This window comes from Cygnus olor, chromosome 1, assembly GCF_009769625.2.
Source record: "Cygnus olor isolate bCygOlo1 chromosome 1, bCygOlo1.pri.v2, whole genome shotgun sequence".
NCBI classification, from domain to species: Eukaryota; Metazoa; Chordata; class Aves; order Anseriformes; family Anatidae; genus Cygnus; species Cygnus olor.
Genome location: NC_049169.1, coordinates 12,544,343 through 12,559,565, shown reverse-complemented (window position 1 = coordinate 12,559,565; position 15,223 = coordinate 12,544,343). Strand labels below are relative to the sequence as shown.

Sequence of the window (15,223 nt, the reverse complement as noted above, 5' to 3'; positions counted from 1 at the left end):
CCATATTGCTCCCTCCACCAGGAGTATAAAAAACAAGCAAGCAAAACAAAATAAAATAACAAAAAAAATTATTATTATTAATAATAATAATAATAATAATAAATGACACAAAATTAACACATTCTGATTTTCCCGATTTTTCAAAGACACAAACTATAAATGCACATACATTTTAGACTTTGTCAGCTGACAGAGAAAATGACTGCAGTAACAGGGTCCGTGGGAGCTACCCTCTCCAACAAAGGCAACGCAGCATGTACGTACAGAGCTGCTTTGCTACAATCCCTAAAGTCCTCAATCAGTGTAACTGAACAACAAAACCCTGCTTATGAAACCATGAGAGCCAACACAGGCACTGCTTGTTCTGCTGGCCACACCTACAGGAATTACTTTGTGGGGGGCGAGGAGGGGGAGGAAAGGGGGCTGTCTTACCCTGATGCTCATGTATTTCATTTTTTAACACAGCCCATGCCAGTGGCTGTTTCTTGGGTGGTGCCTAGTCATTGTTCACATAGAATTTGCCTGGGAGATGCAAGTCATGGATGGACATTGCAAGCAGAAAAGCAGATAAACATTTCTCCTTGATCCATTTTGAACTGAAATATACAGCTCTGGAAATTGCTCCTGAGCAATGGTCGGTTGTGTGACACATTTCGAGTAACTGCAAAGAATGATTCTTCTAATGATTTTTGCAATACACATCAGATACCAAATCCTGCCTTTGCCTCTTTCACTGTGGAAGTATCCTGGGAACAGAGCCAGTGCTGATGTTTTATGTAAGGATTTCTGGGCTTCATCCTTTTCTGCTTAGCTGTGTAGGAGAGGCACTAAGTGCCAGAGCATTGCCGGCAGATGCAATCTTGTGCGGAAGGGATGAGCAAGGCTCAGACAGCATGTGACAGTGATGGCCAGGGAGTCACGCCACAGCCCTTTAGTGAGCCAAGGGGGCGGAAGGAGATCCACTCCCTACCCCCCCCCAGTGCCCTGTCACTGCCTTGGTCATGGGGATGGGTTCTGCACTGGGGATTTGCCTTTAGATATAATTTTAGGCAACTACAACAGAAAAGCAAGTGGCAAATACATCCATGGTGAGATTTCCAATTCAATATGCTTTCTAATGCAACAAGAGAAAAAAAAATACCTATAGAAACTGCAGTATGAAAAACCTTTTTATAGGGCTTAGAAGATTAGGTAGTGCCTTTATTGTTTCATATTAGCCTGTACATTTATGGAACTCCTTATCTTCTTACCTGTGTGATTGTCACTACAGACTTCTACTTCAATCATTTGTTCCTGAATTTCTAAGTTCACCAAAAAGAACTCAGAGTTATTTCTCAGAGATATAAATGTCTGAATTCTTTAATTTCCTACATGAAGAAAAAAGTAAATCATTTCTTAAATGTTATTTCACAGTAAAAAAAATAAAGTACTGCAAAATGATGACTCTCACTAAAATATTGAGGGTGAAGCTGATTACTGCTTGGGAAAAGTTTGGACTTTTCTCATTTGATACCAGTCAATATCATCAGTATCTTCAGACCTTTTTTTTTTTCCCTGAAGAATTATGATTCAAGCAGTAAAACAGCAGCTGTCTTTTAGGACAAGACATATGAAAACATTATCTGCTTCATGCAGGATCTGAAACATTGGTGAAAAGGGTCCTTCCTGAGAGTATTGCTGACTAAGTTTCATTGTCACTGCCACAAATTCAGTAATGTGATGACAGCTTTACTCTAACATAGCATTTGTAAGATTTCATAACGGTATACAAAAGTTCACTTTATAATCTAGTTAACTCTCTTGTATCACCTTTTTAGCACAAGGAGACCTGAAATACAGAGACAGGATTCATTTGATCAAACTGCAGTTCTCTAGACTCCTCTCTGTGGTCAGTGAAAAGAAATAGGCACTTTGGTTTGATTTCCTAACCCAGAAATCTGAAATAGATAGAAGGAAGTGCATTCAGAAAGTAGATATTTTACTCTTCAGGCTATAAAGAGGGTCCAGGGTGACTAGCTCAAAGGCAGACACCTTTACTGTAGCTGTGGTGACTCCTACCAAATGGAGGTCAAATGATTTGTTTTATGTTTGACAGGAGTCTTATCACTTAGGATTCCTGGCTGCCAGTCGTGCAAGAGCATCCTTACCTGAGCATGCTCATTCTCACTGCTGAAGGAGATAACCGGGGCCTCTGTGAATAACAGAACTACATTGCAAAGTAAGAAGGAAGAACAGACCTGGTGTTACTGTCACATCATTTCCATTGACCACAGGTCTTTCTTCCTCTTCTTCCTCTGGTGGTTCAATACCTGTCTTCTCCATATTGCTCACAGACTTATTCCTTTTACGTTTACCTTCAGCCCCAGGAGTGGCACCTGGAAGGATCTGATCTGTTACATTTAACAGTAATGGAGCTGGTTCTGCTGGAGGTTTCGGAGTGCCGTAATAGTTGTCTGAAAAGAAAAGAATAATACTTAAATTCACTGAAGTTCATCTGATGCTTCTTTTTCTCTTGGTTTAGATTAATGGGATTTTGTGATATAGGATCCGGTTCATCAGCTAATATAAAGATGAGTTCAACTTTCTGTGAAGTTAAAAATTTACTTTTCATGAAATAAGTATTTTTTTTTTAATGCCAATACTAGTGAACATATCATGCTTAAAATATATACCATATTGACACTCTCTGAAAGTTTAACAGGGTAAATTATCATTCCTCTCACCCAAATACCCCCCAAATAGGTAGCATATTGGAGCTATTTTCTCATTTCAAACTGCTAGTTAGGACAAATTAGTTTTATAACATGTATGCCACAATACAAGAGTTTCTGAAGGATCAGAAGAAACATAAATGTATTGACTGTTCACCATATTATACCATTTTCATACCCCCCATATTATCTTACCCATTTGGAAAGCAAATAATTGTTCAATGACAGACATTTGCAGTTTTCAGTAATGCATGCACTATTGTATTTTTCATTTTTGTCAAATTTTTGCTCTTCATGAGCAAACCTCCAGATTTGTAATAGTTAATGCTAATATATTTTCAAAGAAAGATGAAATCTTACTTTTTAGGGCTTAAAACTTTCTGAGAACTAAGGAATTCTGAGAAGATTTAAGGTGGCTGACAGATTATCCTCTATTTCTCTCATGAAATTTCTGGTAACTTCTGAATCATCTACTTTCTGTCAGAAGGATTATTATTTGGATGGACTATGGTCTGATCTTATCTATCAATATATGTATGCTTGCATTTCTAGCACATCTGGTTTCAAAACTGGTTTCTTACAGACACCTCATTTTTTTCTCATTGAAAATATGGTTGAAAAATAAAATATTAGCATAATTAAATAAAAGAGTATTGAAAATACTTGTGAGTCCTTTGAAGAAGTAAACATAAAGAATAATAAAAGACATAAATATGAATACATAGTGTTTATACAAAGTTATATTTTGTCATCTGAAAATTACATTGAAGGGAAGTGCATAGGATGACTTAAAAGTAGATTTTCGGCAGTTAATATGAGAAGTTCTGTCTAGCTCTAAGACACTTTTCCAAAGAAAAAAGGAAATATGTTGAAGGTGTTTGTAGACCATATGGTCATTTTTTGTGCCTTTGCATGGCTGTCTGTGACCTGTCCTCCCACAGTCTTCAAGAGGTTCTTCAGGTTAAGGGAGCTAAAACAGGGGAGCAGGGTTTGGTGTTTAAATGGGGAGGGAAATCTACATTGATCCACTTGTAAAAATGTACCTCTAAAAAATGTCAAAATCAGATCTTGTTACAGTCAAAATTCTGAGCTCTGACAGTGAAATTAGTTTTGTATTTGAGGTATTTTAAGAGTACCTGAAAACTGATGGTCTTGAGGGCACTGCTAAAATGAAAGTCTACTTTCATACTTCCTTAAGAGCATTGTTATCTTTATTGGTGAGAGGCATATCTGTAATGCTACATATTTTGAAAAAAATGAAGGTTGTCAAATCTAAAAAATTCCTCCCTGACCTAAACTATTTTACCAGTCTGAAAGTGAAATTGCATCAGTACCACAGCTGTCACAAGCTTCACAAAACCTGTCCACTGATTTCATAAATATCAGCACAAAAATCTAAAGGTTAAAAGTCTGATGTAATACAAACTGTGGAATTAAAACTGCAGTACCTTGCCTTTTTTCACTTAGTTTTCCATTGTGAAACAAAATCTAGATCAGTAGTAATTAGCAGAAATGCTGTTATTCTGAATAGTAGATAAGAGGATTGACAATAAAAGACGTTTTAAAGGAAGGACATGCTTATTCTGTTTTTGGGTATTTAACACTTTTTCATTTTAACTGACTGACAGTATGCATTAGTGGGAGACAGAGACAAAAGTCATGACAAAAAATTTCCATGAATATGATATATATCAAAATATAAGATACAACAATGCACATTTAAGATTAGGAGCCAAAAAGCATTTCATTCTTTCAGTTTCAAACAGAAAATGCAATGTAATTTCCAAATTCTGTACTCTATCATAATGTTGTATGTTCTGTGATCAAGCAACCATTGATTTAAAAGTGAGTTTTGCTTTATTAGTTGATTTATCTATTTATCTTAATTCAAATGTTTTCATAAGCAATGCAAATGAAAATAAGAAACTGGACCACATATATCAACATAATCAGTATATCAAAAAAATGATGAAAAGAATCTGTACAGTTCCAAATGAAAATATCCATAGAATGAGAGACCCAGGCAGTTCAATGAAAGAGCAGTCCTCCATTAAAGAAAAATTAGAATCAAAGTCAACTGTATTTTGTATCAAAAAGAGTTTCTTTGCGCCTTAAAATTCTGCGTCTAAGCCTTAGAGCTTAGCATTGGAGCTTGCTATGGACATCCCAACCTTGATGGTAACACGCTGGGCAAGTCAGTGAAGACAGAATGTTATAATGATGGGAGACTCTCTCATACAGCCTCAGCAAATCTGGGAGTAATGCAGAGATTAAATTTTTAAATACCATAACTGTTGTTGCAATGATGTTTGGAAAATCTATGATAAAAACAGTTCTTTTTCATCTTGCTTGAGCAAAGGTTCAAAATGTTACTGTTGAACTTCTGATAATAAGGCATGGAAAATCAGCTTCCTGTACATATAAAAAGCACACCAAATAAATAATTTAAATTGTGTTTAAATTTTATTTATTTATTTTTAAAGAATTAATAAAAAATAAAGCTTACTGAAAGAAAACATAAACGTTGTGCTTATTACTAGTCAGAAAAAAAAATCAGTTAGGAGCTTTAAGGAAAGGAACAGAGAACAAAGCAAAAAACACCTTTACAGTACTACACAAAAACATTTAGTACCCTCATTTCTGAATGTTGCCTGTTGTTCTGGTCCTTGCCTTTCAAAAATTACATGGGGGGAACTAAAGAAGGGCAATTAAAGCTTGGAACTGCTTAAATTGATTTGGAGTTTTCAGTTTGGAAAAGGGACAACTGAAGGGGGATATGGCAAATATGTATAAAATCAGGAGAAACCTGGGAAAGTGCCTAGAAAACACATGAATGGATGCCTGGTTTCTTACTACATGAGAACAAGAGGATGCCCAATGAAATCAGCAGATTTAAAACAATTAAAAAAGTGTTTTTTCTTCTCTTTCTTTCTCTTTCTTTCTTTGTTTCTTTTTCTTTCTTTCTTTCTTTCTTTCTTTCTTTCTTTCTTTCTTTCTTTCTTTCTTTCTTTTTCTTTCTTTTTTTTTTTTTTTTCCACACAGCATAATAAAATATTGGCATTCGCTGACAGATGCTTCCAGTATCATAGATATGGCCAAGAAGCAACTATACAAAGACATAGAAGAAAAGAATAAAATAAAATAAAATAAAATAAAATAAAATAAAATAAAATAAAATAAAATAAAATAAAATAAAATAAAAATAATATGAAAGTCTATTAAATATAAAGGTAGAAACTCTGAATCAGGAGTTCCATACCATATGGATCACTGGAGTGGGGGTGTATCTCTGCATGCCTTTCCTGTTCTTATATTATAGGCCTTAACATCTAAAGGTGCTGACAGGTATGGGGGCTACAGTTTCCTTTGGTTTGACTCAGTACAGCTGCCCTCTTACTCAGGTGCCTCCTTGCTGTACTTAAATATGTGCACATATTCTCCTGCTACTGCAGCAGAAAGTCAGGAGGTCAAGCTGAAGCCAACAGAGCTTAAGCTAAGCTCTTTACGCTGGACCTGACTAAAAGCCTTCATGCAGACAGGCAGTGCAGAATGAGTATTTAATTGCAGAAAAGCCACCACTGCTTAATCTATCTTGCTGCTGTGCCTGATTGTCTCAGTGCTCGCAGCCTATTTCCAAGTGCAGCTGAACACTAAAGATGGTCTAACCTAACCTGTTTGACTTTGCTGCTGAAATGGCTTGGAAGCCACAGCACAGTTACAGTTACCAAGTACTGCTTGCCACCGCTAAGCTATATGAAAAGGTCTCCTTGATTCTGCAAAGAAGAAGTCAGGTAAAATTACTGGGGAGGTTAGCCCTGAGGACAGAGATCAGATCAGAAAGTCAAGAGCAGCACAAAAAGGAGTAAATTAACAGGTCAACACAGCTATATTTTTTCTTAACCTGAGCACACCTACGTCAGGGAGTAGTAAAACTTTAGTTTTATTGAAAAAGTGTTTGATAATGGAGCAATAGATCTGAACTTGTTTCCTGAGAAATGGTAAGTCCCTTTGGAAAGAAGAAATGCTTTGGGGTGATAGTACAGAAGCAGAAGAATCATCATGCTGATATAATACCAAGACTCAGTTCTAGTGATGTTTGCTATACTGCAGCACTGAGTGGGACATTCCACTTTTCTTCCTCCTGCATGGTGTGTCCCTGGGGAAAGGAGGGGGAGGAGGGCTTTTTGCCAGGTCTGCATTTCTGTCCAGGTACTGGCCAGCCTGAGTCATCAGGCTTTGTAGGAATGGCAGTATTACTAGGACAGCCCTTGTCTCCTGAATCTTCACTAGTCTCATTTAATAAATGAAAAATTTTAGTATAAAAACTAAGTGTGATAAAAAGTTAAAGATGTTGCCAGGGAGCTAAGATATTATAGCAAGAATGAATGATCAGACAGAAAATGAGGGTTGTGGCAGAGCAAAAAGCTTTTAATATGAATATTTCCAACTCTGGTGTGACTCAGATTCCTAGCCCAGAATGAGATACACATTTATTTTCACACTCATTTTAAGAGTGGGCTGAAACAATACCCAGCTACAAATACACCCCAACTTCTGCTTATTCAGCACCCTCATTTAGATTGATATTTCTGTACTGTTTATACAACTTTCAGTTGCTGGAGTATCAGTCAAAATGGTGTGAGTCAGCCACAATAATATGAAAGACAAACCTTATTTTTCAGTTATTAGAACAGTAACTGCAAATGTGATGATGAATACTAAATTTCTTCATATTGCTTTTGTGGTCATTGACTAGTGATACTAAACTTAGGGGAAAGTACTCTGAGTCTAATTATTGGTTGGATATAAGACATACATTTGATATTTAACAGCTCACAAACAAATACACATGAAAAACAACTCATTGCATTGGTACACAGAGTTTGGATAGGCAAAATTAGTCTGATTTTTAATTATAAAAATAATAAATGCAAATATTACTGGATTCAAAGATGACAGCTGCGTATGTTAATGACTAGAGGCCTGTCGCACATATCAACAAGCATCTTTTTAATTGTAATCTATAATGAAGGTGTCTGAACACCACCTAAGCAGTAGTAAAAATCTAACAAAATAATCAGATTGTGGAAGCAAATGTGCAACATTAACAATGAAAAGAGATTTAATAACAATTTCTCCATCTGTAGTAGCCCACAGTCTGCAAGCCCCGGGAGGTCAAGCTTGAGTCTTCTCCAGTCTGAAGTCCAGGCATTGAGCATTCTTTGGACGCAAGTTTAAGTGTGTGGGTCTTGCAATCTATAGAAGACAGAAGGAATGAAAGCCTATGTTTTTGGTACTGCTTAGGGTAGGCCCAACACACTGGCAATATAACCAGCAGGGTAAGATTATCACATTATGCATGGTTGGTAGTCTCTCTGACTTTGCAGTAAATTTTCACAGCCAATGTGAATGAGTTGCAGACGCTTGCCTTGAAGGGTTTGGTATCTCTGTGCAACACATCTTGAAGACAGGAAAGATTCCCTAGATGCAGGCCCTATGGACCTCCTGAGCTCTGTGTGCAGACCTCCAGGGGCCAACCATGTGGCATCACCATGCTCTCACTTCACTGCATTGTCAGATCTACACATCACTTTAATATGGAGGTAGGCAGGTTTATTTTGGTTTTGAAAACTACTTTAGGTCCAATCAATCTGCATATTATTCATATGAAATTATTTTATTCTAATGTTTAAGGTCATCTGTGCATGGCATTTAGACCATCCTTTGGTGTGTCATAAAATATGCTCTGCAGTACAAATACAGAATATTTTAAAACTATAAAAGCTCTCTCTCAAAATTCTTACAACCACCTTATAAGATTCCCAAAGAGGAAAACTGTACATAGACATTGTTAAAATATAATTAGTGATGTATTTTAACAAAATTCAAGACAATTACCACCTCCTTAAGGAAGCCTTGCAAACTTCTTTTCACCCACTCACCTTGAGTGAGTAATTTATTTTGACGGCTGACTATACTATAATTAGGGCTTTTTTAATCACAATTCTAAGGTTGGGTGAGTAGATTTTGTTCATGGGCTCATACATTTTCATGATGGTTTTGCAATGCTGGTTGATGGCTCAAAGAGTTGCATAACTCTTAGTCTTGATGCTAAAGTGGAATTCAAAAATAAAACCTTCTAAAACCTTTTCATTTTAGATTCTCATTTGTATTATTTTTGCTCATGATGTTTGTGACATTAAGATGTTAAGGAGGCAAGAAAACGTAGTAGTTCAGATCTCTCAGGTTTTAAGAAAACAAAAACTATTATTAAATATAGGTTTATGATCATATTTTTCAAAACAGTCTCTTAACTTCTAAACTGCAAAGTTAAACTTTGCAGTTAACCTTCAGTTTCTTTACTTTCAGCCAGACTGAAGAGTCCTAAGAAGTCTTTTCCCTACTTTTTTCAACTAAGCCTTTGAATCCAGATTCAGATCAGTTCTCTAAGCCTTGCTTTTACATTAATGTCTGAATTAAAAATACAAATTAAAATTTATTTACTTTGGGAGTACTGTCAGAATGAGTTATACATGATATACAGAACTAATTCCGTACTTGTTGGATGTATAACCCCCCAGGGCTACATTTTATAAAATCTGTTTTTCATCCTTGCTGTTTTCTACCTGTACTGGGCTTTTGCTAGCACCAAAGCTACTCAAAAGGAATATTTTCCAGAGAACTCAGGGTTCTTCCAGAACAGACAGGTCAGCATTAAGGAAATAGGATGTCTGTATCACCCCATTCATTCCCTATGAACACATTAACATTTTCAGGCAAGGGCTGGCCAGCTGTTTCCGAGACAGGGAGATTTTGGATGACTTGTATTGCTGTGACTCTTCCCCAGGCAGAGTTCTCATTTAGGTTGGTCTCTGCAGCTTATGCTAACAGACATTAGGCAGATATGCTAACTTCTGTGTCAACTAATGACATTTTAATAACTGGCTTCAGGATTGTCTATTCATCTACATTAAAATTAAATCACTAATTATAGCTGCAGATTTTTGCCCAAGAGTGTTCTGGCCCCCAGTGAATGCAATAGCAGAGGAAGTTTCTAAATTCACAAATAAAGGAGCAGAGACAGCTGGGCTGTCAAAACTTCCAAGACTGACTCCTCATCTTCTCTTGCTACAGGACCCTAGCTGCTCCCTGTAAGAACCCATTTTTTCCAGACAGACTGTAAAAGTAAGAACATGTGAATCTGTTTGAATTTCTTAATTAGCATTTTTCATAATAAATATTAGTATCAAATCAATTCTTGTTTCCTTAAGATACTGATAGAATATATCAGATCTCTATAGGGGACATAAAATTAGGACATACAAAGTTAATATACTTTTTTTTTTTTTTTTTTTAATAAATATTTTCCTCGGGGAAACCACTCGATGCTACTCAGAGAGTTTGAACTCCTAAGTTTTCTCCATCTATGTTTCCATATTTTCATTTTATGTAGCTTCTTTTTCTTTTGACTAAAGTATTTATTTATTTATTTAGACTTATTAGAATGTTTTTTTTTTCCTATACACGTTCTGCATTCCTCAAATTTGTCCCTGAGTCTCTTAGGTGTTAACAATAGCTCATCTACAAATTTAGGAACATAAAGTTATGTCTAAAAGTTCAAGAAGGAAGTAGAAAGAACAATTTCACCCTTACAGATACTGCTTTATAAGATACTGCTTGGAGTTTTTTCACCATTTCTTTAATTCCTTACAAGAACAAACCATGTGAACAAAAACAACTCTCTTGAGCACAAAATCTCTCACAGTTGGGAAATTATACTTCTCCCATCAGATCTGGTAATCCCATGGGTTAAAGGTGTAAATATATTTCAGATAAAGTAACTATAAACCCTCTTGTGTTAAGTTCACGTGGAGTTGGCTATGGAAGAGGAACAGGCTTGTTTTAAGATTCCTCAAAGATTAAGGTCCTGACCTTCTTTCTCCCAAATATTCTTCAAGTTTGTATTTTCCTCTGAGAAGCAGAACAAATCAATTTTAAGTAATGGCCTAGAAGAGAGGTGACTGTTTATAAGATGCTGCAGTGTGCTGTGTGCACTGCACATCACAGATCTCCCAATAACTAGCAAACATAAAGTGACCTTTAACTCCCATGTTTTGATTTTACACTGAGCACAGCATAACAGAAGTGAAAGATCAGACAAAACTCCTTAAAAGGCTAATCTCATTTATTTAAGGAAAATAATGGACAAAGGAAAAGGAATTAATAATTAATACAGAAGTATGTTTGGATTTTAAAAGCACGAATCACAGAGGTATGAATGCAGGATACTGGAACAAGACTGTGCAACAGTTTAGCTTGATTCATATATTAGTAACATATTTTTTTTCTCTGTATTTTGTACTTTTAAAGCAATCTTGTCATCTGACTTCATCTTCTAAAAGTTGATGCTAATGTTAACCTGAAACCTCCATTTTCCCATGAAGATACATGGTTCAATTTCTAAACAGTATATTCACTGCAGCAGTTGAGCAGAAGTATCAATATACTTCATACAAAACGTATCTTTTTGTTGTAAGCTATTTGTTGTCTGGATTCAGCCGTCTAGTAGTCACTTGCTGTTGTGTCTGATCTCCAAGTGAAAAGAGAGGGTGGGTTCATTTTACTTTTGCTGCTTAAAAGTTAGGTATCTATTCTAAAGTAACCAACTACCTCAACCCACCTGCCCTAGGTTGTGATCTTAAGGGGGACGAATTGACCTCTGGAAGTGTACACAGTTTTGATTGTTGGCCTTACAAGAAGGTCCAGACACCTTTTACATGGCTAATGATACATGACAGAATTAAGACCTTTAATAACCCAAGATCCCAATGTACCCAATCATCTTATTGCTTTCTGTCACCATTTAAAAATTTAGGTTTAACAAATTATGAGATTGTCTACTCGCCTTGAATTCTGTTTTTGTAGAATTCATACATTCTTTCTAAGGTTCTTGTAAAAGTCCTTTGACATATTAGGGAACAGCTTGCAGCAGAGAGCCTCCCCTTTGACAGTAGAGCCTGCATAGTTTGACATCCTTACAAATGATCTGGAGAAGAAATGTGAGGAAGAGACTAAGAGCATTTTTTGACAGTTTTGCTTAACTTTGTGCCACAGAACTGGACATTTCTGTCGCTTCAAAAAGACTAAAAAGGAAGAAAGAGTTTGAAAGTGTATGGGGAAGCATCATTTATTCTTGGTAAATACAAATCAGGGAACCATGGGATTGAAAAATGACTATCCATTCTAGAGAGATACTGGCATTACTGCAGACAGCTTGCTACACAGAGGCAGTTTTCTCCTGCTAAATAAAAACCAAAGCCAGAACTGTAAACTGGTAGCAGCTTGTGGAAGGAATGGAACAATGTGTAATGCAAACACTCAATAATATGTTTAAGAACATTACTGCATACAGTGTTGTAGTGGTACTTTTAAGAAAAAAAAAAAAAAAAACAGAAATAAAAGACGTTCTGAGAAAAGCAAAGGAAGTTATAAACTCCCTATGATAAAAGTAAAATTTATTTCAGTTGTTTATGTAATAAAGTGACAAACAGGAAGGGATATGCTAAAAGTAAATAATACAAAGAATACATAAAAGTCAAGGTAAGAAACTGTAGCTCAGAGGAAAGTAACACTTTCATTCAAAATATAATTACACCGTACAACTTCTGAAGATTTCCCGATCAAGTTTTGAGTCAAAAATGGGAATGAGTTTCAAGAACATACAGTTACTATATTGTACATTTTTAAGAAATTACCCCCATGTTATATTAATCTATAGTTCCTAAAAAACTATCTGAAAATTCTCTGTGTAGGGGAACAGGGACTCAGGAAAACTTACTTTAAACTGTGTACTGTAGAGGTATTACAGTCCTGAAAACTACCATATTTGTCTTTTGCATGAGACAAGATGCTAGATTAATCCTCCCCAGGTTTGACTAGTCCTATGTTTCACTTTTTATGGGAATTTAGGCTTATCTTAAAAGGCTGCATTTACAACTTCACAGTAGCATTTTTGTTGTCTCCAATTTCCTTTTGACAATCTCAAGGAAGCACTCTAGACTGTTGATTTTGTCCTATATTTTCTTTAAAGTTGTATTTTGAGGAGAAAAAAAATCCTCAGTTTTTGTATTTCTTTATTCAAGCTGCTGCTGGAGAATGCTATCTTTGTGTTATGTGCCTAAAAAGGCATCTGCAGATTGTCCTGGATAGACATCTTGCACACACAGATTAGAAACAAGCAAATAGATATTAGGGAATGGCATGGTACATATTTCCTGCTGTCAGTTCATCATATGGTTGCAGAAGAGCAAGGCAGGTAAGGAAGTAGTCCAGGATTTTCTAATGAACAAACTTGGCCACACTTAAGTCTTGAACTTGGCCACACTTAATTCTTCTCACTCCTAAACTACATAACTGGGCCACTTTTGGCTTGTTCTTCTTTAGGCACCACAAACTGTTGGTCTCATAATGTCATTCTTCCCGTAGAAGGAATGGAGGGTCACCTTCATCTAGTACTTAGGGAGCTCTTTATGGAGTGCAATGTGAGAGATTAAATAACCCCTTGCCTTCTACTGTCTTATTGATTTGGTCACAAGGCCACCAGAAAAGTGGCTACAAGGCTATGGAGAAAGTACCATCACAATGAGGGACTGGTCACTTTGCCATGTGACAAGCTAATGTTACATGTTCTCTGAGCATGGATAAGATTGCTGTGGAAATGTGTGGCATAAAGGTGCTTCCCGCTCATTTCTCAACCATGTTAGACTTTAGGGAGAAATAGATACTTTACTCCCAAGGCCAAGGAGATCTCTGCCCACAAATAATTGGGGGAATGCAAAAGCTGTAAGGGCAGACTAAATTAAGTGTTACTGAGAGTAACACTTGAGAGTAAGAGTTGATGGTCCAAATTTTGCTCTTACTTTATGCTAGAAATATACCAACCGAATAGATTTTACGCCAGTGAGAGCAGTAGATACAAATTATCGGTAGTGGAAATGAATGTTAAAACAGTACCAGATCAATCACTTTGTCTCTCTAAGACAACACCTAACAGTTGCCTGAAGGCAGTTAGACAAATAGTTAAAAACAGAGCTAGAGAGAATGAATTCACTAAGTTGACTGTTTAAATAATTTCAACAGAAAAAAAAAATAGCAACGGCTGAAAAATCTGGCCTATGTCAGTTTTTTTTTTTTTTTGTTCTCTGTCAAGGACTGCCAAATGTTTTTGATGTGTGTTTTGCACAGTCATTACAGATTGAAGCCAACATGCACAACTGTCCAAGTATTTCTTATCTGTCTCTTTCTCATTGACACACTGAAATGCCCTAGGCTACTTTTTGTTGGCTGTCCTTGTTTTGCTTGCTTGTTGCATTTCTGATCCTAAAATCCCGTTCTGGGGTAAAAGACCTTTCTACTTTGTCATGGATACCTCTCGACTCTGCCCTATGAGCCAGTGAAGCAACAAAGCAAATTAAATGCAAAGAACATCTGTCTCTCTGTGTTTTTAGTTTTTGAACACTGCACCTGACAGAAATTCCCAGGTAATGCTAAGTCCTAATCAGGTCCTGAGGAAAAGCCAAAGGGTTAGTCTCCAGTGCACTATGAGGAAACTGCTGTTAGTTGAGTATATGCAAATTCTTTAGTTAAAATATGCATCTGCGAGTGAAAAAATCTTTCACTCTGTAACAATACTATGGTTTAAATTCTGCTACAGTTTTAGATATTCCTGCTGTGAAAAAAATAAATAAATCATAATTTCAAATTTTAAGTGTATCAAACGGATCATTGTTTCAATTATAGCAAAACCTATATAGAAGACCTGTATTTTCCAGGAACTTTATTATTCCACATAACCACTCCTTTACAACTACAGATATCAAAGATCTGATTCTCTGTCCACAATACCAAAAATCAAATATTTCCAGTGAAGCTATTGGATTTACAGTGTTATGAAAGAGATGCAAAGTTCAAGCATTTAAGAACTGCAGTTCTATGAAACAAAGTTTGTTTTTGGTGATACTTGAGTGATTGCTTATGACAGAATTCACCACATTTACTCTTGTAAATGGCAAATAATTTCTCTTTAATTTTCATTCTGGAAAGAAAATGGCTCGGGAAGAGTCACAAAGTAATAACAACCTTGAACACTTACACAACACTTCACATTTCAAACTGCTTCAGAAGTATAAACCAATTAAGCTGTCTTTATGATTTATGCTAAGGGAGACAAGAAATATATAAACAAAGTCAAACAGATGCAGGGCTCCAAACTGCAGTTCTGTGAATTACAAATCACAGAAACAGCTTAGGGATGTAGAGCACAAGGGACTGGCCTAATGCTAGGCAGAGGAAGATAGAATCATGGAGCAGACTGAGTAATAGCTAATATGTTATTATCTAGTTACTGGTGTATGGTCACTTTCCGTATGCAACAGAGAACACTTAAGTGCACCACTTGGCTAAATAAGCATTATTAGCTGTGGCTTTCATCACCACAAACATCTATCACTCAT

The 15,223-nt window shown here is 36.2% G+C and overlaps 1 protein-coding gene across 13 annotated transcripts in view; it reads right to left on the bottom strand.

The window, feature by feature from the left end:
- Window positions 1–15,223, bottom strand: part of MAGI2 (membrane associated guanylate kinase, WW and PDZ domain containing 2) — a 774,790-nt gene that overhangs the window by 267,520 nt on the left and 492,047 nt on the right. For all 13 annotated transcript variants that reach the window (XM_040548715.1, XM_040548725.1, XM_040548731.1 and 10 more), the window contains one exon: window positions 2,238–2,453. In XM_040548715.1, the coding sequence (XP_040404649.1) occupies window positions 2,238–2,453 (216 nt within the window). The remainder of the gene's footprint in view (window positions 1–2,237; window positions 2,454–15,223) is intronic.